Raw genomic sequence first — 19,925 nt, 5'->3', positions numbered from 1 at the left:
GGCAAAGCAGGATGACCCTGAGGAAGAAGAGATAGCTTTTTGCTGTCTTTGAAAAGTGGTGCGAGTGTGTGAGAGTCCTAATTATCCCCTCAGTCTCATCAGAGGGCTGCAGTGTATTGTTTGGAGTGGTCTTGTTGTTCCCAGAACCATGCATCATCCACTACAACATGTCCACCAGAGGAATCAATTCAATTCACTTTGGTTTTGTATCATTCCAATCATGTATAATAGCAGCCCATCCACATTAGGGCTGGGCTATGTCCACCAATGTCAATGTCTGACTTCCTATCTATATGAATTTAAATAGGCCCACTAATGTACAGTATCTCACATAAGTGAGTACACCCCTCACATTTCTTCAAATATTTCATTATATCTTTTCATGGGACAACACTGAAGAAATTAGACTTTGATACAATGTAAAGTAGTCAGTGTACAGCGTGTATAACAGTGTACATTCACTGTCCCCTCAAAATAACTGAACACACAGCCATTAATGTCTAAACTGCTGGCAACAAAAGTGAGTACACCCCTAAGTGAAAATGTCCAAATTGGGCCCAAAGTGTCAATATTACTGTCAATATACTGTAACTATACTGTCTACAAGAACAATACCTGTGTGAATAATGCTAATAATGAAATAATTAGCCGACCTTTGGGGAAAAGAAAAAGAGGCTGTGATATATTTGCATAAAGATACAGATGTCCATCACTATCATTGACTTACTTAGACAGCAGGAACACATGGCTATGAGGTAATCTATTTATATGTGTCAGATTAATAATGGTTATATGACCATGGTTAAGCAAAGTAAACTTGATTTGGTATAGCGTTCATAAACACAGCCTATTCCCGTCTGCCTGCCGTAAATCATTTGGTCTGAGTTCAAGGGGCCAGAGCAAAGGCATTGATGATAACTCTATTCAAATAGCATTCTTTGCATTGATGGTCTCGTTTGCTGTCGCAGGTCATTTATGATCATCAGAGAAAAAAGAATTAAATTCTTAAAGTTCCTTGTAGGATGTTGACTTTCTCAGATAGACATTAAGTCGAAAAGGAAAATCCTCTCATTGACAACCCAGCAAAACTCCAACTGAGGCCAAGTCTACAGATGGATCTTTATTTATTTATTTTGGAAGAAAGAGAAGAAAGCTGGGAGTCAGCCATCTTGCTTCCCATCAGGCCCATGGTTATTGGCAGGGAAGTGAGTTTTAAAGGCCAGCGAACTCAAGAAGCTGACCGAGCCATTGAGTTATTGGCTAATGGTTATAATAGTCCATGCTGTCTGTAGTGGCACTTTAATCTGTGATGTCTCACTGACATTGTTGGGCAAGTTTTAGTACACACATCATCCGATGATAATATACCAGCCAAAACCCCCTTTATAAATATGGTTGGGATTGTTTCATCAACTAAAAATATTTGACCATCACTTCAATCTCTCCAGGGCCAATGCTTGTAAGAAGCTCCTAGCTCACTACAGGTAGTGGGGGGGTGGGGGTGGGGGGAGAGAAGCTGATGAGCTGGCTGTAGTCACCTGGCCTGGAGGAGGGAAGCATGGAGGGATGAAAGGTGAACAGCAAAGCACTTGAGGTGAAGAGACACCGACAGAGACAGGAGGCCAGAGAGAGAGAGCTGGGTTATGGCTTGCAAGTATCAGATTAAAGGAGCAGATCTCAGCACAGATCCAATAGATGTTTTCCTCCTTCAGGCACAACACCATCTCTGGCTCTCTGCTGCTGCTCTCTCTTCTTCACAACATCCCTGTGCTGCTTCTTGTCTCAGTGTTGAGCTGACTGTCTCTCTCTGTGTCTTTAGTCATTCTGCCTGTTATGGCCCTGTCCCCCACTGTCCACCGGCTTGTCTGTCCTGTTATTCCATCAATAAGCTCGCTCCATGAATAGATACTATCCCTGCGTTCCAATCCCCATACTTGCCTACTATTTAGTATGCCAGAAAAAGATTTAGGATGTCCCAATACATGCATGTCAATATTAGTATGCTGAAAATACATAAATGCCCCACTGACTCCAATAGCATTTCTCGACATAAAGAAAAAAAAAACTCTTCTGTACTATAGTATGTAGTGAAGTAAAAAGAAAGAGTGTGTGATTTGGAACGCAGGGTGAATTTAAACAAACTGAAGTGGAACAGAATAGGCTGAAACAACCATGCCTGTTTGGTACTTATACTATAATACAGATGTAGAGAAGTATGTGCTTTACAGGCTACATGAAATGAAACCTGTCCAGTAGTGGAATTGCATGCATCAGCTCATTGCATTGTCCACTGAGGAAGAAGAATGTTATCAAACAGCTCAGCAGGCTGTGTGCTAAGGGATAACACATACAGTGCAGAGCAGTGTAATGGCGCTTTCACACCTGCCGGGTTTGGTTCCATTGAAGCAAACCCAGGTTCGTTTTCAGCCTTTGTCAAGGTTCATTTGCACAGATGAGAACACAGCAATCAGACTCACCAAAAGCGGACCAAACAAGAGTACCAATACCTTGTTGAAGAGGTGCTCTCAGTACACTTTCAAACCAACTCTGGTTCAGTCCATTTGTGGTGGGAATGTGAGCAGACTGAGGCTGACCCAACTGTAGGAAGCACTGTTTAACGAGCTCCCGTAGCCAGCTACGCTATGCATTATGGGATGAGGAAGACAATCTGTCTCTACTTCCTGTAGTACCTCTCTCTACCCCATTCCATCACTGTCAATAAAGCATGGAAAAATAATCTAAAAAAAAAAAATGCTGTTGAACTGTGGTATGTGAATAAAGTCTGTTGTGTCTTGTTCAGAGGATGGGATGATAATCAAGCCCTTTCATGTGTGTGTGTGTGTGTGTGTGTGTGTGTGCGCTGTCTTGGATCCAAAATGTTGGAACAAGCTCCCCATTAACATCAGATCAGCTGATAGTTTACAAAAAAATTGCACTTGTCACATCTATATGTAGCACTTACGTGTGGCACCTTGTAGTTTAGTTTATTTGAAGCTATAGTACTTACATAATTCATGTTGTTCTGAGTCTGTACCTTCATTGTTGAACTCACCTAATGGAAGTCGCTTTGGATAAAAGCGTCAGCTAAATAAATGTAATGTAATGTAATGTGTGTGTCTCCATCTATCAGCTGCAGTCAGACATGGACAATGGAAACGGCTTGGTGAAGTACGTCCTGTCTGGCGAGGGGGCCGGCTCGGTCTTTGTCCTGGACGAGAACAACGGAGACCTTCACGCCACGCGCCGTCTGGACCGAGAGGAGAAGGCCTTCTACATCCTGAAGGCCACCGTGGTCAACAAGAGGACCGGCCTTAAGCTGGAGCCAGAGACTGAGTTCACTGTCAAGCTACATGACATCAATGACAACGAGCCCACCTTCAGCAAGGAGCTGTACACAGCCACTGTACCAGAGAGGTCTGATATCGGTAAGGATGGACTGGATGGAGCGCACTGTGCACTATATCAAAGTCTTTTATTGTCATTTCTGATGCAAGAAATACATCAGAATGGCGTTAAATCATAGTTGACTCCTGCACCTGCTAGTAGCCCTTCTTGTCATACACTATTGATTAACTGTTTATTTTATTGTATTGTATTATATTGAATTTTTTAAAGTGTATTTTATATATTTAAAAAAATAATAATATATATATATAACCTTGTTTTCACTTTTAGCACTCCCCTCCCTCTTCCCCTTCAGGCTGCATTTGAAAATAAGAATGTTGTTCTTAATTTGCTTGCCTGGGTAAATAAAGGTTAAATAAAAATAAAATAAAATCTCTGGCCCACAGTGCAGTTAGAACGATAAAATAAAAATGTTGAGTTAAATAAGATAAACATGAACAATATTTACATAAGATCCATTCTAAATACTAGGTAGTGCAAAGGAATCTTTTGTGCAATATAAAAATATACATACATTTGAACTTTTTTAGAAGTATTTCCCCGAGTGCAGTAAGGAATTTTTAACACAGCTTTTCCCAAACATCCTACTTTTATTTTGGATGATTACATTATTTTACCTGGCACAAGATTATTTCACACAAAAAAACAAAAACTACCAGGGTTAAAGTTATTATAAGTAAGTAAAATAATGCAAAATAAAAGTAGAATGTTTTGGAAAAGCTGTGTTAAAGAGTCCTTCCTTTGTTTGACAGCACTTGTGGAATACTTAAAAAAAAAATGAATTTGCATAGGTGGGGTTAAATACTCTGTCCTCAACTGTATACGGCATGGCACCAAGACACTGATTATTAAAGGTGGGGTAAGCCATTCTGGAGGATGTTTGATGACAAAATCACTTTTCGTCCAATCAGTGAATATCTCCTCAAAATCTGCTTCCTGTCCCCACTGTGACTTCACTGGATTTTTTCTCAGCGCTTTGAGGTGGTATTCACAACAACAACAAAATGTGTCATCAAACATTCTCCAGGATGGCTTAACCCCACCTTCAGGATTGTTTTACTCCATCCCTGCGCTCCAAATCACATACTTTTTCTTTTTACTACACTACATACTACAGTACAGAAGAGTTTTAGGGCCACAGGAGGGGGGAAAAAATCAGACAAGAATTTTTTTTTTTATCATTATGTCGAGAAATGTCAAGAATAAAGACCAATACGAGTTTAGTGGGGGCATATATGTATTTTCAGCATACTACAATTGACATGCATGTATTGGGTCAATCTAAATCTTTTTCTGGCATACTAAATAGTAGTTAAGTATGGGGGATTGGAACGCAGGGTATATATTTATTAATGAAAGCATCAGAAGGATAAGCCAGATCTTGTGTGACATTCCTCTTTTAACAGTCATGTCATTGTGTGTCTCTACAGGTACCTCAGTGGTCCAGGTGACAGCTACAGATGCTGATGACAGTATGTATGGCAGCAGTGCCAGACTGGTGTACAGCATCAGCCAGGGACACCCCTACTTCTCTGTGGACCCAAACACAGGTATGTCTGACTGAAGAATCCTGTCAAAACCATCCAATATGAATAGGTTAATGCTGCTCTTTCATCCAGAAGGAACATATACAGTACAGCATCAGAGTCTCACCACTCTGCCACTCTCATTTAAAAAGGTGCACTATACAGTTTCCGGTATTGAATAATTCTGTCATCATAAATCTAAATGTAAACAACAACAGTGAAACAGTAACTTTTCAAGAAGCCTTTCTAACTTCAAGCAGTGTTCCGGGGATCTACATTTTTCCATGTCATTTATTCAGTTATGAGAATTTACCTTAGAACATGTTCACTTTTTTCTGACGTGTACAAAGTTACACGTAGTGCACCTTTAAATTCTAAAAGAGAAATAGTGTTGCCGTTGTGCTAAGGTTTGCTTGGTTGCCTTTCAGTGGACTTCAGCACTCCCATCTCTGTCTGAGGTTTCACATTAAAAGCCTCCCAGCTGCTTTCCTCTTAATGTGAAATACCTGCAGGAAGTGTCAAATGATAAATGCATGAAAATTGTATTCTGAGAAAAATAAGTGTGAGTGGTGAGCATGACAGAGGTTCTTGAGCGACCAGTGTGTGTGTGTGTGTGTGTGTGTGTGTGTGTGTGTGTGTGTGTGTATGTGTGTGTGTGTGTGTGTGTGTGTGTGTGTGTGTGAATACCGGCTTTGATTAATAATGTATGGTTAACATGCTTTTCTGCTCATTTTGTCATCTAACAAAAGGAGCCAAAACCTCTAAAGAAAAATCAAAGTCTTTTAAAAGGTAGCAACAGAACAGAGTAGGTTAGGACAGCTATTTCTCATCTAGATGTACATCTTTGATCAAACACAGTGTGAGCGGTTGTGTGCCCACCTCAAGTCCTAACTTCTTCTTGCTGCTTCAAAGTAAAAGCATGTTGAACATTTAAATGTGAAGTAACAGTAGGAAGATTGCATTAAAGCAGACTGACGATTTGGGGAAAATTCACAGTTCCTTTAACCCATTGACGACTATGGCAATCTAGGATACATGTCCTTATCTCCGGAGGGTTTTCTGAAAAAATACTACGGATTGTCAACGTCTACCAAAACCTTAATATCTAAACCTCTGTGGCACATAGAAACATGAAATAAAATACATTTAAAAGGAAATGGTTCTTTTAGCTAACTTCCTGTCAGTTACTGCAGTTAGTAGTCCCCTCCCCCGTCCCTACGTCATCTCAGATCCATAAGTGTGATAAAACATGATAAAAACCATCAAAACAGACATTGGGAAAATGATTGTTACCTGCTCCGCCATTGTAGGCGCATACACATTCACCCCTCTTGTCACTCACTGCGTGTGCACAGGCAGTGAGACAGGTGCCGGTTTGTAGCGTTCTCTCTTCTGATTGGATATAAGGTTGTGGGATCCCAGAAAAAATGTATCTGCTGATTACATGCAGAGCGAGTGACTGAGAGATCTGTGTTATGAAATGCGCACACTATATATGTTTATTTAATTGAAAGCCAATACCAGTGATTTCTTTCTACATGAATATAAATGATAACACTAGAACATGTGTCCAAACTTTTTTCACTGAGGGCCACATACAGAAAAATCTACGAAGGGCCGGGCCAATTTGCAAAAATAACACATTTATCAGGACATGTAGCTGCTCTGATGTTTAGTTTCATAGTGTCTTTGTAAATTGTAATCCTTCTTCACGGCAACACTTTACTTGCACATTAAACAGACACATTTCCCCTCAGAGCTAGCCCAAGCCTTCATGGGGCCCTAAGCAGAATTTGATTAGGGGGTCCCTCTCCAATTTTAGCGCTGCCTTGTTAAATGCCATTCAGCCCACAGTGTTTTCTGCTATTGCCTCCAATGTCCAGCTGGGGGAAAATAGTAGCCAGCCGAGATCCTGACCCTCCTAGGTGGGTCCGGGGGTATGCATGAATCTGGTGCACTTTGAGAGGAAAATTAAGAGGCTTAACCTGAGGAATTTTGTATGAAAAAATAATTTGGAGACACTGTGTCAGATGAATTAGAAACTATTGAAGAAGGACACGTGGATTTTCCATAATAATATTAATTTAAAATAAAATATTATGTACGGTCCTCTGGGATGGACGTATTTCTCTGTAATATAATGAATGCATTTAGATTATTTAAAATTAAAAGGACCATATTACATTATATTTTTTAAATGTGACACAGGCCAATCAATCAGTTTTGACACCCCTGCACTAGTGGGTTAACTAAAAAATTAAAAAAGTTAAAATTAAAAGGGCCAAATTACATTATATTTTTAGGGCCGTAGTTTGGACACCCCTGCACTAGAAGGTCACATCTCTTCTCTTCTGTCTACCCCTAGATCACCCACCAACTCAAGCCCTATCAACTTGACACTTTCCTTTTGTTTGTTTACTGTTGTGCTCCTATGTAAAGCACTTTGAGTGCGAGAAAAGCGCTATATAAATGAAATACATTATTATTATTATATGAAAAGCACATTCTTCACTTGTAACAGGCCAACTCCCCCCTCACACAGAAAGCCTTTTTGCCAGGTTAGTCATCAAATAGAAACACAGCTCAGTATGTACTTTGTCTGTAAATGTAATAAAAGAAGTTAGCCATCCATTAAGATAATCAGTGCACTAATCTCTCACTCTATCTTTCTCTCTGCACATCTGTCTGTTTTCTGATGAACAGAGGAGTCTGTTAGGGCCATGGGTAGATTACTGCTCGCGTGCTTTAAGCAAGCAAGCAAAGACCATGGTAAAAAAACAACGGCTAACTCAAGAACTGATTGCAATAGTTTAATCATATGGGAATTAACACTTTCTTTCCGAGATAGAAATAAGAAGATGAATACCAATCGCGTGTTTGGTAGATGCTTTTAATGTTGAACACTTTTAATGTGAAGCAGGGGAAGGATGTTCTGTAGTGTATCCAAATCAAATCAGTTTTATTTGTATAGCCCAATATCACAAATAGACATTTGCCTCAGTGGGCTTTACATTCCATACAGTACGACACCCTGCCCTTACACCCTTAGCTCGGCTGAGAAAAAACTCCCTTTAAAAAACCCTTTATCGGGATTAAAATTCTTTAGAAAGCTCAGGGAGAGTTGACAGAGTAAGGGATCCCTCTCCCAGGACGGACATACATAGATGCTTTTAATGTTGAAGACTTTTAATGTGAAGCAGGGAAAGGCTGTTCTGTAGTGTATTACAGCTGTGCTATGATGTAGAGTAAAGAGTGAGCTAGATTACACCTAAAATCAAATCATAGAGATAAAATGATAGTGGATTACATGCTGCATCCTTCCCTGTCTGTCAACCCCGCTCTGTGTGAACGCATACTGAATCCAGTACGGGAATAAACAAGACTCCAACACTATGAGTAGAAGCTGAATGTTAATACATTTAATGGTTATTGGAACAAAACTAAAAATCATCAATAAGTATAAAATGATGTTCGATTTAATGAAATCTTTTACATTTGAGTGTGACTATTCCACAAACAGTCATTTGAATAGGAAACCAGGCCCAGTGAACTGCTGGCCTTGACAGTGTCAGTCATGAAGAGGAGGGGGCAATTCTATATAGCATCATTTTGCATAGAGAAAAATAATCAAAGAATAGAAAGTAATCCAAATTAACATGCCTGCTAAAAACAATGTACCCAATCAAATCAAACTATGCCTTATTTAATGTGAAGAACATGTCTAACAAGCTGTGTATTTATTGGAATGAAAAGCCAACCTGAGTGTAACAGATGGCAGCGCTTTCTCTCTATCAGCCACTAAAAAGCAAAGAGAAAAATTCACCTGTTTTAATTGAATTGAATAGAAGAATTTAACATTTAAAAGCACATGTTATTTCTAGGGGGGTGCCCCCACCTTAACCCCCCCCCCCCCCCCCCCCCCCATAGAGGCTCAGTCCTCTTCACAGCAGACCCCGGTTAGAATCCAGCCCGGGTCGTTCTAGGCTTGACATCCCCCCCTCCCCCTTTTTGCCCCATTAATTTTATCTCTCTCCAAAAAATAAAAATTCTGATAAAGTAAAAAAATCAATTAAAAAAAATCCAAGAAAGTTATAAATGGGGTTATAAATGTGTGTTGTTTGTTTGAAAATTAAAAAAAAAAAAAATTGTGTGTGGAAAAACAAACAAACAATTATCTTACATTTCTTCTTATAATTTGTATACAGGCTTGATCCGGACAGCCCTGGGTCCTGGGGACATGGACCGTGAGCAGAGGGAACACTACCAGGTGGTGATAGAGGCTAAAGACATGGCCGGACAGAGAGGAGGCCTCACTGGAACCACTGTGGTCAACATCTCCCTCACTGACGTCAATGACAACCCTCCACGCTTCACTCAGAGTAAGACCACTTCACTGACTGACTCACTCACCCATTCATTATGTACTACAAGCTCAAAAGCAGAGAAAGGGCCACTTGTGTTTCTCAATGCCTTGTTAATGAGCAATTTTCTAATCACAATCAAATGTTTTTTTTTTCTCATTCTGACGTAACCTTTAAATGAGACAACATTTAACTGGATTGCAAAAGAACACACATTTCAGGAAGGCAAAAAAAATACGATATTCATACAGTTACACATATCAAATGTCCCCTCAGGAATGAATATGGTGTTAGCATTTAAATGGCATCACAGGCTACATGATATTAAATATGAGCACTAGAGGAGAAAAACACCTTGTTTTCACAATGTGCATAGACTAAAGCTTTGTAATGAAGTGAGAAGCAACAAGTCTTAATTACACACACTGAACTTGTCACTTAATCCCTAATGTCTTTATTTGCTGATTTCATTGGCTCAGATCCTGAGGGCTGCAGAGAGTGTATTAGGTCATGTTAGATGAAATCCTCTGCTATGTTTGGTGCTATCCAACACCAACTCCATTGTCTTCAGTGTAAACGTGATGGTCGGCAGAGCGGCTATTGCTCTCAAGTACAGCTATTTGCCATTCTCATGGGGGTTCAACTAATCATGCTAGATATATATCTTCAATAATAACAACGCTGTTATAGGAAATGGGTAATTTATTCTGGCTGCTAAAAGCTGCTCTATGTTGCTGCATGATGACAGTATAGTAGTAAGATAGCTGCAGCCTGTGGTGTATGGTGCCAGAGCATCATACGTTAGCCACGACTCACTGATGGAAAACACCAGCATGTTGTAAAGCATGGAAACAAATGCACACAAAAAAAGAAAGAAAAACACAAGCCCTCACTGTCTGAAAGGAAGCCCATTTAAAGTTACCTTAGCATTACTCTTTGCCTGGTCATTTCAATGTTAAAGATGATACAAAGATTTTCCCTGATGAAGAGTATTATGATTTTTGACAGTTTACAGAAACTATACCCATCGACTACCAGTATTTGTGATAAGCTAATTAGCGACTTTGGCTAACTATTGGACAACATGCTGCATTCAGTAGGAAGAGGGCAAGTTGCTACAGGGTGCATGTATCTTGCTTCCGTCACTGTAGTGGATGGAGTCAATGTGTGTGTTTTAGCTGACACCCGCTGAGGCTACAGTATAGCAGTAGGCTTAATGAAGGCTTGTAACGACCTCCATCACTCACCCTGTCCATCACAGCAGGCCCGGCGCTCCATCTCCCTGCATGCTGATCCAATCAAAAGCCCCTCTCCTCGCTCTGGAGGAATCAAACACTTGTTCAACTGGTTAAATCACGGCACTAGCTGTGTGTGTGTGTGTGTGTGTGTGTGTGTGTGTGTGTGTGTGTGTGTGTGTGTGTGTGTGTGTGTGTGTGTGTGTGTGTGTGTGTGTGTGTGTGTGTGTGTGTGTGTGTGTGCGTGTGCGTGTGCGTGTGTGTGTGTGTGTCCTTTACAGGGGGAATTAGTCCAAGTCTTGACTCGCCCCCCCAAAAGCCTTCTTAATGAATGAAACTTAATGAATCCCTTAATCACAGGACAAGTCTCACTGTAAACATGTTGGCTTTGTACCAAGAAGCACCAACTCTCTCCAGACCACCGGCTCTTAAGTGAGGAAGTTAGGGAGAGACGGATTGTGGATTGAACAACAGCACGCTCTGTTAATATTAGGTTCTCAGATTAAAATTTGGACCTAACAACATTAACATTAACAAACATTCTGAAAACTTGTTGATTCCACCTTTTCAGTGACTTGAACTGTGGCGTTGTCTCTTTTAAAATGATGCACAATCTGATTCCAATGTCAACACATCCACTGCGCTTATACAGCCCCGGAAAAAATGAAGAGACCAGTTTGGATTTTTCTTAAATCTTTATCTCTACATAACTTATTGAAAATGCTCTAAATGACAATATTTTTATTGTGAATTTGGTAGAAAAGTTGTCAGTAGTTTATATTATAAAACCAAAATGTTCACTTTACTCAAACATATGCCTATAAATAGTAAAACGAGAGATACTGAACATTTGGAGTGGTCTCTTATTTTTTTCCGTAGCTGTAATAAATAAAAATACATGGAATCCAGAATCAATTATTAATCAAAACTGATGTTCAAAGTGACAGCTGATTAACCTGTCCAATCTTGCCATCTAATGTTAACTGAATTCATACTATATGTGTCGTCATTGTTTAACATAGCTTAAAGCAAAACTCTGCTGCTTGTTATGTGACCTTGCTAGATGAGCCGCGGCTAATCCAATACTGTATTTCTAGTGGGTCAATAGTGAGTCTAATCAGAAATGTCAAGTAGGCATAGCATGTTATGTCATACCACTTAACAGCATTTTCTCTCAATTAGTCTTTAAAGTCTTCCATTGTATCCACTGTTAATTGTAGTGGGCGAATAAGTATATGATAAATGGACTTGACTTACTGTATATAGCGCTTTTTAGCCGATTTTCTCAGCCCCAAAGCGCTTAACATTTCTTACCACATTCACCCATTCATACACACACTCATACACCAATAGCTGCCATGCAAGGCACTCTCTAAACCATCGGGAGCAATTTAGGGTTCAGTGTCTTGCCCACTTCGACAGCTGGCAGGTAGGCTGGGGTTCAAACATCTGACCCTGCACTCCAGAGGCGACCTCCCTACCCACTTTGCCACTGCCGCGAATAAGTATATAGCTTTTGGTTGGTTTTGGTCCAGACCTCACAGTAACATTTGTACTAATAGCTGAAGCACACAAAGCCCTGATGTAAACTGACAGCATGCTCTTTGGGTTACGCAGAGTAACAATAGCACTGAGAAAGATGCTGCTGCTGAATGTTTAAATGTCACTGTGAGTAGAGACAGTTTTCAAGGCAAAGCAACTAGCCAGGCTAACCCCAGACCTATACTGGCTGTTCCAAAGGTTTACTGTGTGGAAATGAGTTTGTGGTAACGTGATCAAATTAAAGGGACAGTTCAGTATTTTTTGAATTGGGGCTATATGAGGTACTTATGCAAGGTTAGTGTGTTACCTTATGGAGATGAAGTTGCTGCTTATGGCACATAGCACTTTATACCTTGGCACTTTATTTTTAAGCACTTTATGACTCCCCAGGTTTGTGTCCATTGTGAACTAATTTGCCCTCTTTGGACATTAATAAAAAACCTTGAACCTTGATGGCTGTCAGCAAGCACAGTCACTATAAGGAGTTTAGGGGAGAGACGTGGCTGTAGCGTTGTTAGTTAGTTGTTCTGGTATACATACACACTGGTGAGATTACTCTATCAACTGCTGTTTCTCAGATTAAGGCTGAACTTTGAACCTCTTGTGTTTTAATCCCACATGGATGAGAAGTCATTTTGAAATGGCATAGGGTTAGGGTTAGGGGTAGGGTTAGGGTTAGGGTAAGGGTTAGGGTTGCATTGTTCATTGTTCTTGGTTGTCAAGACGTGATCAATGGCATTTTGCTATTGGTTGCTAATTTAGCGGCGCGGTGGTTCCTGCACATCTGTCAGAGCTAGTTTTAACTGTGTGGGTGGGTGCAGCTCCTTTTTTAATTCACTGCTAATCTCAAGATGCATTTATAACAAGTTGAAGTTGAGACGTGGCAACAGCTGGTGCAAGTAGTGTGGCAGCTTTTCATCATCACGCGGCTGTATTGGCACATGGCAGCGTTTGCGTGTGTGTGTGTGTGCGTGTGTCTGTGTGTGTGTGTGTGTGTGTCTGTGCGTGTGTGTGTGTGTGTGTGTGTCTGCAGTGTTGGAGTGCAGAGGGGCAAAGCAGACAGTAAATTGCTGCTCTGTTGCCCTCCATCACATCAGTCATTGTGCCGTGTAATCCTTGGTGAGCCGACATGAAGGCAGAACTTTCTCTCCCTCCATTCCTTCTCCAACTCTCTCTGTGTCCATCTCTTCATCTTCTAATTGTTTTTCTCTTGTCTCTTGCGCTCTGTCTCTACCTCCTTCTATCACTCTATCAGTGTCAGTACTCCATCCCTCCATCCCATCCCAGCATAAGCACCCATCCATTCATTCACACACTGGTGCCTATGACAGGGCAGGGTGCAAAACAACGTCACCCTAGGATCTCTTCAACAGATTACAAGAGGCATTATCGTCGACACACACACACACACACACACACACACACACACACACACTTTCAGTTCTACAAATATGAGGACAATTCATTGATTGAATACTGTGTGTGTCCTATCCCCTAACCAATAACGTTGTCCTCACTCCGAACGCCATAAATGGGTTCTCATAAAAGAACACACACACACACACACACACACACACACACACACACACACACACACACACACTTTTATTCCTACCAATATGAGGACAATTCATTAATCGAATACTGTGTTTGCCTATCCCCTAACCCAAAACGTTGTCCTCACTCTGAAGGTCATAAAAAGGTTCTCATAAAAGTACACACACACAACCACACACACATACACACACACACACACACACACACACACACACACACACACACACACACACACACACACACACTGTCCCCCAGTCCAATCAGTGCTGTTCGCTGTCAGAGCCGAGAGGCAACACAATCTCCAACCAGCCGTAAAGAAAACTGAGTGGAGATGAAATCTGCTTTTCTCCTTCCCTGCGGGCTCTTCAGGGGTTCACCACTTACTCTCTCTAGTTCGGCTTGGAGATGGGGACATAGACAACTAAAAGCATTGAAATAGAAAATAGTTTTTTGTAGTGTTGGATTATTTTATTATTTCGACATTATGTGTGCAGGGTTCATCACGTGGTACTCAATGAGCAAAAGCATGCCAGGGAATTTTCCTTCGACACATGGGTCATGAATAGAGTGACAGGCTGTAACCTTTTAGAGACCCTAACACTTCAAGCTGTTGGCTGAGTGTTATACAGTATTGGGCTTTTTTTCCTGACTCACCTCTATGAATCTGCTGGCCAAGCAATCCAACCAAATCAAAGCATCAAGTAGGCTTCAGGATGGTGGTCTGTTAAACCACTATAGAATGTACATTTTGGTACATTTTTGTTTGTGGTGAGAATGTGACCCTACTGAGTTGGATCCAACTGCAGGAAGCACTGGGTAAAAGAGCTCATGTATAGCCAGCTACGACGCTATGGATTATGGGATGAGGAAGCAGGCTTTGCAAGCAGGAACAGCACAGTTGAACACTAATTGGAGATTTTGGTCCTGCTTGTTACACTCTCAATCACGTCCTCAAAGACCAAATGAGGCTATCCCTGCGTTCCAATCCCCATACTTCCCTACTATTTAGTATGCCAGAAAAATATTTAAGATGTCCCAATACATGCACGTCAATTGTAGTGTGCTAAAAATACATATACAGTCCCCTCCATAAGTATCGGAACAATGAGGCCAATTCCTTTATTTTTGCTGTAGACTGGAAACATTTGGGTTTGACACCAAAAGATGAATCTGAGACCATAGCTCAACATTTCAGCTTTCATTTCCAGGTATTCACATCTGGATCTGATACACAACTGAGAAGATATCATTATTTGAAAAAGAACACAACATTTTTAGGCAAGCAAAAGTATTGGAACAGATAGACTTTAAATAAATTAAAGTGAATAAACCGTAATATTTTGTCGCAAATACTTTGCTTGCAATAACCGTATCAAGCCTGTGACCCATTGACATCACAAAACGTTTGCATTCTTCTTTTGTGGTGCTTTTCCAGGCTTTCACCGCAGCCTCATTCAGTTGCTGTTTGTTTTGGGGGGTTACTCCCTTCGGTCTCCTCTTTAGCAGGTAAAATGCATGCTCTATAGCGTTTAAGTCTGGAGATTGACTTGGCCAGTCTAAAACCTTCCATTTCTTGCCCCCGATGAACTCCTTTGTTGTTTTTGCATTTTTTTTGGATCATTATCTTGCTGCATGATGAAGGATCTTCCAATCAGTTTGGTTGCATCTTTCTTTAAATAGGCAGACCAAATGTTTCTGTAGACTTCTAAGTTCATCTTGCTGTTGCCATCACGTGTTACTGTGTTGTTGTCAAGATGAATCTTTACCAAAGTGATGGAAAGGCTAAAGTTTGGAGAGAGAAAGGATCTGCTCATGATCCCAAACATACAAGCTCATCTGTGAAACACGGTGGAGGCAATGTCATGGCTTGGGCTTGCATGGCTTCTTCTGGGACGGGCTCATTATTCTTCATCGATGATGTAACACATGATGGCAACAGCAACATGAACTCAGAAGTTTACAGAAACATGTTGTCTGACAATGTAAGAAAAGATGCAACCAAACTGATTGGAAGATCCTTCATCATGCAGCAAGATAATGACCCAAAACACAACAAAGGAGTTAATCAGGGGCAAGAAGTGGAAGGTTTTAGACTGGCTAAGTCAATCTCCAGACTTAAACCCTATAGAGCATGCATGTTACCTGCTTAAGAGGAGACCGAAGGGAGTAACCCCCTAACACAAACAGCAACTGAATGAGGCTGCGGTGAAAGTCTGTAAAAGCATCACAAAAGAAGAATGCAAAAGTTTGGTGATGTCAATGGGTCACAGGCTTGATGCGGTTATTGCAAGCAAAGGTTTTGCGATAAAATAGTACGTTTTATTCACTTTAATTTATTTAAAGGCTATCTGTTCCAATACTTTTGCTCGCCTAAAAATGTGGTGTTCCTTTACAAATAATGATATCTTCTCAGTTGTGTATCAGATCCAGATGTGAATACCTGGAAATGAAAGCTGAAATGTTGAGCTATTGTCTCATATTCATCTTTTGGTGTCAAACCCAAATGTTTCCAGTCTACAGCAAAAATAAGGGAATTGGCCTCACTGTTCCGATACTTATGGAGGGGACTGTATGCCCCACTAACTCCAATAGCATTTTGGAGTATTCGTCTTTATTCATGACTTTTCTTGACATAATGAAAAACTTATTTTTCAGATTTTTTTTTCTAAAACTCTTCAGTACTTTAGTATGTAGTGTAGTAAAAAGAAAAAGTATGTGATTTGGAACGCAGGGATTATCTTAACGAAGAAGAGTGTTCATCTCTATAGTGGAGTTACAGAGAGTTGGAGAACCAATGGCAAGGCACATTGAAGCTGTTCCCTCATTCTGACATCTTACTATGACACATTGGCAGGGCTGTACGCTTATTTTTTAAAGTGGTAGCACTGGTGCTAGCAAGCAAAAAAATTCAGTAGCACAAAAATAAATTTGGTAGCACACAAAGTATGATCGAAAACTTGCATAACCTTAACCCTTGCATTTAGCTCTAATTACCTTTGAGCATGTCATCTTGGTTTTATCTGAGATTCTCAATGAATATGATATCCTAGTGTGCAGTAATAATTGTAGAAAAATGAATAGGGGTGCACTGATTGCAATTTAGACAAAAGAGTCTAACCTGCCAATGGCAATTTTTTTGCTGATTCAGAATTATTTCCCCCCATAGAACTATAAAAATAATGTCTATATCTATATAATTTTTATATAAACATATCATTTTTATATTAGGCTAATAATAACAAAAAAAATTAGAACATTTCATTCTTTTAATGAAAACCAAACTTTAAAACATTGAACATATAGCCTATTAAATAAATTAGTAAACATATTTATACAATTTAGGCCAAGTTAAATAGGTTGTGTCAAACTTTGTTTAAAAAGACTACTGTTGACTGCTCTCTGCAGCTGAAGGAGTTACTTTTCAAGCTACAGCACTGCAGGGCTGTGAAGCGCTAACTTCCTGTTCTTACCTGCTTCAAAATAAAAGTCAACTCGTATTTGGTTAGTAACAGACTTTTATTCTGAAGGCGCACAGGAAATGTTTGCACACGCGCTAATTTGACTGCGTTAATGTAAAGAGAGCCGTCTCCTTCCTGTTTTAACCGTTGGTGAAGTTAGACGCTATAATCGCCGCACAAGCACAGATCCCGAGCACACATCTTTCACCAGCCAAAGTGGAGGGTAGATTTAATAACTTACTCGCCTAAGACTACATTCACCCGCATTTGGCGAGTGTTAATGTAGAGCCCTCTAAGCAGTATTGTGCATAGCTCCTCTGTGTCTCAAACAGACATCATCTGCTCATTAGCACTGGTGCGACTGGGCTTGTATTCATCATCGCACGTGATCAATTTCAGTAGCAAATGCGATCAAAACTGTCGCACTGTACAGCCCTGCACATTGGGTTGTTTCTTTCCTTTCATTTGTCTGTATTCACTTATGTATTTAATATGAAGAGAAGTAAATCCTATTTGTTCTTAAAGAAGTGAGTGGTTGATGGCAACTGTGGCCAGTGCAGTGTTTCTCTCTCTGCTGATGATGTGGTTGTGTGTACTGTTTACTCCATAATCTCACATTACACACACACGCACGCACGCACACACACAGTATAAGTGTGTATAAGTATATCAAGACAGTGGCAGGTTGATTACTGTCTAGCTACCAGAGTGTATGACGCCTGCTGTGTCACAGCAACACATAATTACTCACTCAAGTGCTTTATATTTATATCTCTGACAGGGGGCCTATGTACACACACACACACACACACACACACGCACGCACGCACGCACACACACACACACACACACACACACACACACACACACACACACACACACACACACACATCCAGAGTAGAGGAAAGTGTCTTGGTGTAAAAAGGGCCTGAGGTTTATACAGCAGAGTGACATCTCATTTGAATCCATTAAGTCCTGTTTGTGTGATTGGACTCCATCCGGTGAGTCAAACAAGGTTTTGTTTAGGTTCACGCTGAGAAGGGAAACTCTTACTAATGGCAATCTCATCTCTGTAACACACTGAAAACTGACAAAACTCAGTGTGAGCACTTATTCCAGAGAACAAAAGGATACATCACACTCACACACAAAACAAAACATTGGAATGCTGTTTTAAATGATAGTCAGCACAGTCTTGCTGAGAGACGTTGTTCCAGCACCTGGCTTCCATCAGCATTTATAGTGCATTACTTATTTTTGGGACTGAGAATGCTTCCTACGTTCTTCCTGTCTTAAAGGTTCAGTAATGCGAAATGGTACTTTTAGCTAACTCTCCTGTCAGTGACCGCAGTTAGCGGTCCCCTCCCTCGTCCCTACGTCACTACATTAACGCACAGCTTCAAGTCTTCAAGCATTGTGAAGTCATAAAAGTTCAGTTTTTACGCAGTGGCTTAAACCAGAAAATGGTCTGCAAAAAGAAAAAACACTTTGGCTGTGTTCGAAAAGCCATACTAACGTCCTACTCATGCTAATTTTGACGTCAATTGGAGTATGTTGTGGTTGTGTATGCGAGTTTGTGTAGGCGAGAAAAAGCCCGGATGAGTACTTACTTCCGGGAAAGATCTTGTTTATGGATCGACAGGTTACTTTAACCGCCCCACAATGCATTGCGTCTTTTCAAACGACACGGAAGTTGTTTAAAAAAAAATATTTATCGCTTCTGTATACTTCAGTGTAAAACGGTCCGACGAAGCTCTCATACACAATGGATCGTTCAGTAGATAGTATGTACATGTTGTTGAGTATGTAGGAGGGAGGACGTTAGTAGGGCTTTTCGAAACACACCCTTGATCCAAGCATTGCTTATGTAGAAGCAGCTCTCACTCTCACTCACTGTCACATATTGTATTGTCTGTCTCCAGGTATTTACCAGTTCAGAGTGCCTGAGTCGTCCAGGTATGGCTCTGCGGTCGGGAGGATCAAAGCCACGGACAGAGACCTGGGGAAGAACGCCGAGATGTATTTCTCCATCGTCAGTGGAGACGGCATGGACATGTTCCACATCTCCACCGACAAAGACACCCAGGAGGGAGTCATCAGCGTCAGCAAGGTGAGAGGCACAAGCAATGGGGCTAGAAAGTCAAAGCCACACATTTTGTTAGCCTCGTGGCATCATTGCCTAAATCATATTTACGCTACTCTACTTATTACTCTACATCTACTTTACCCTACTCTATAACCCTTAAAATATGACTTAGGCAATTATGCTATTAGGCTAACCAAAAGTAGATGTAGAGTAGATGTAGATGTACAATAGATGTAGAGTAAAAGTAGAGTAGAGTAAATATGACTTAGGCAATTATGCTATGAGGCTAACCAAAAGTAGATGTAGAGTAGATATAGAATAGAGTAGATGTAGAGTAAAAAGTAGAGTAGAGTAAATATGATTTAGGAAATTATGCTATGAGGCTAACGATTTAGGACACACATTTGTAAAAAGTCAAGAGTCGTTAAAAGGTTAAATAAGTAGTAAAATTATTTTTCATTTTCATTTTTTCATTTAACTTTTATTTATCCTCGAGAGACCAATTGAGGGGTGACCCTCATTTTCAATGACGTCGAGTCTTTTAAAAAAAGGCAAGTAGTTTCAGAGTCACCTCCAGAAGACATACATTGAATAGCACATGATGAAATACAGAAGTCAAAAAGCATCAGTTGTAAGTAGTGTGAGATACTGTATGTACGTATCTCTCCCTAATGCCCACACTCTAAAAAAATGAGGCTGGTCTTTTTTAATTATCTTGATATTTCTCTCTCACGGCTTTGGTTTAAATCAAAATG

The 19,925-nt window shown here is 40.4% G+C and overlaps 1 protein-coding gene across 2 annotated transcripts in view; it reads left to right on the top strand.

Moving 5' to 3' along the window:
• The window catches only part of cdh6 (cadherin 6), a 90,093-nt gene that overhangs the window by 44,194 nt on the left and 25,974 nt on the right, over window positions 1-19,925 (top strand). For both annotated transcript variants that reach the window (XR_013845025.1, XM_080033989.1), the window contains exons 3-6: window positions 3,131-3,425; window positions 4,836-4,955; window positions 9,137-9,310; window positions 19,007-19,194. Coding sequence is in view for 1 of the 2 variants with exons in the window: in XM_080033989.1 (XP_079890115.1) it covers window positions 3,131-3,425; window positions 4,836-4,955; window positions 9,137-9,310; window positions 19,007-19,194 (777 nt within the window). In the remaining variant the exon portion in view is untranslated. The remainder of the gene's footprint in view (window positions 1-3,130; window positions 3,426-4,835; window positions 4,956-9,136; window positions 9,311-19,006; window positions 19,195-19,925) is intronic.

The sequence above is a fragment of the Ammodytes marinus genome (genome assembly GCF_949987685.1).
Source record: "Ammodytes marinus genome assembly, chromosome: 9".
NCBI lineage: Eukaryota > Metazoa > Chordata > Actinopteri > Uranoscopiformes > Ammodytidae > Ammodytes > Ammodytes marinus.
Note: the sequence above shows the minus strand (reverse complement) of the source record. Positions and strands in the feature narration are given on the sequence as shown.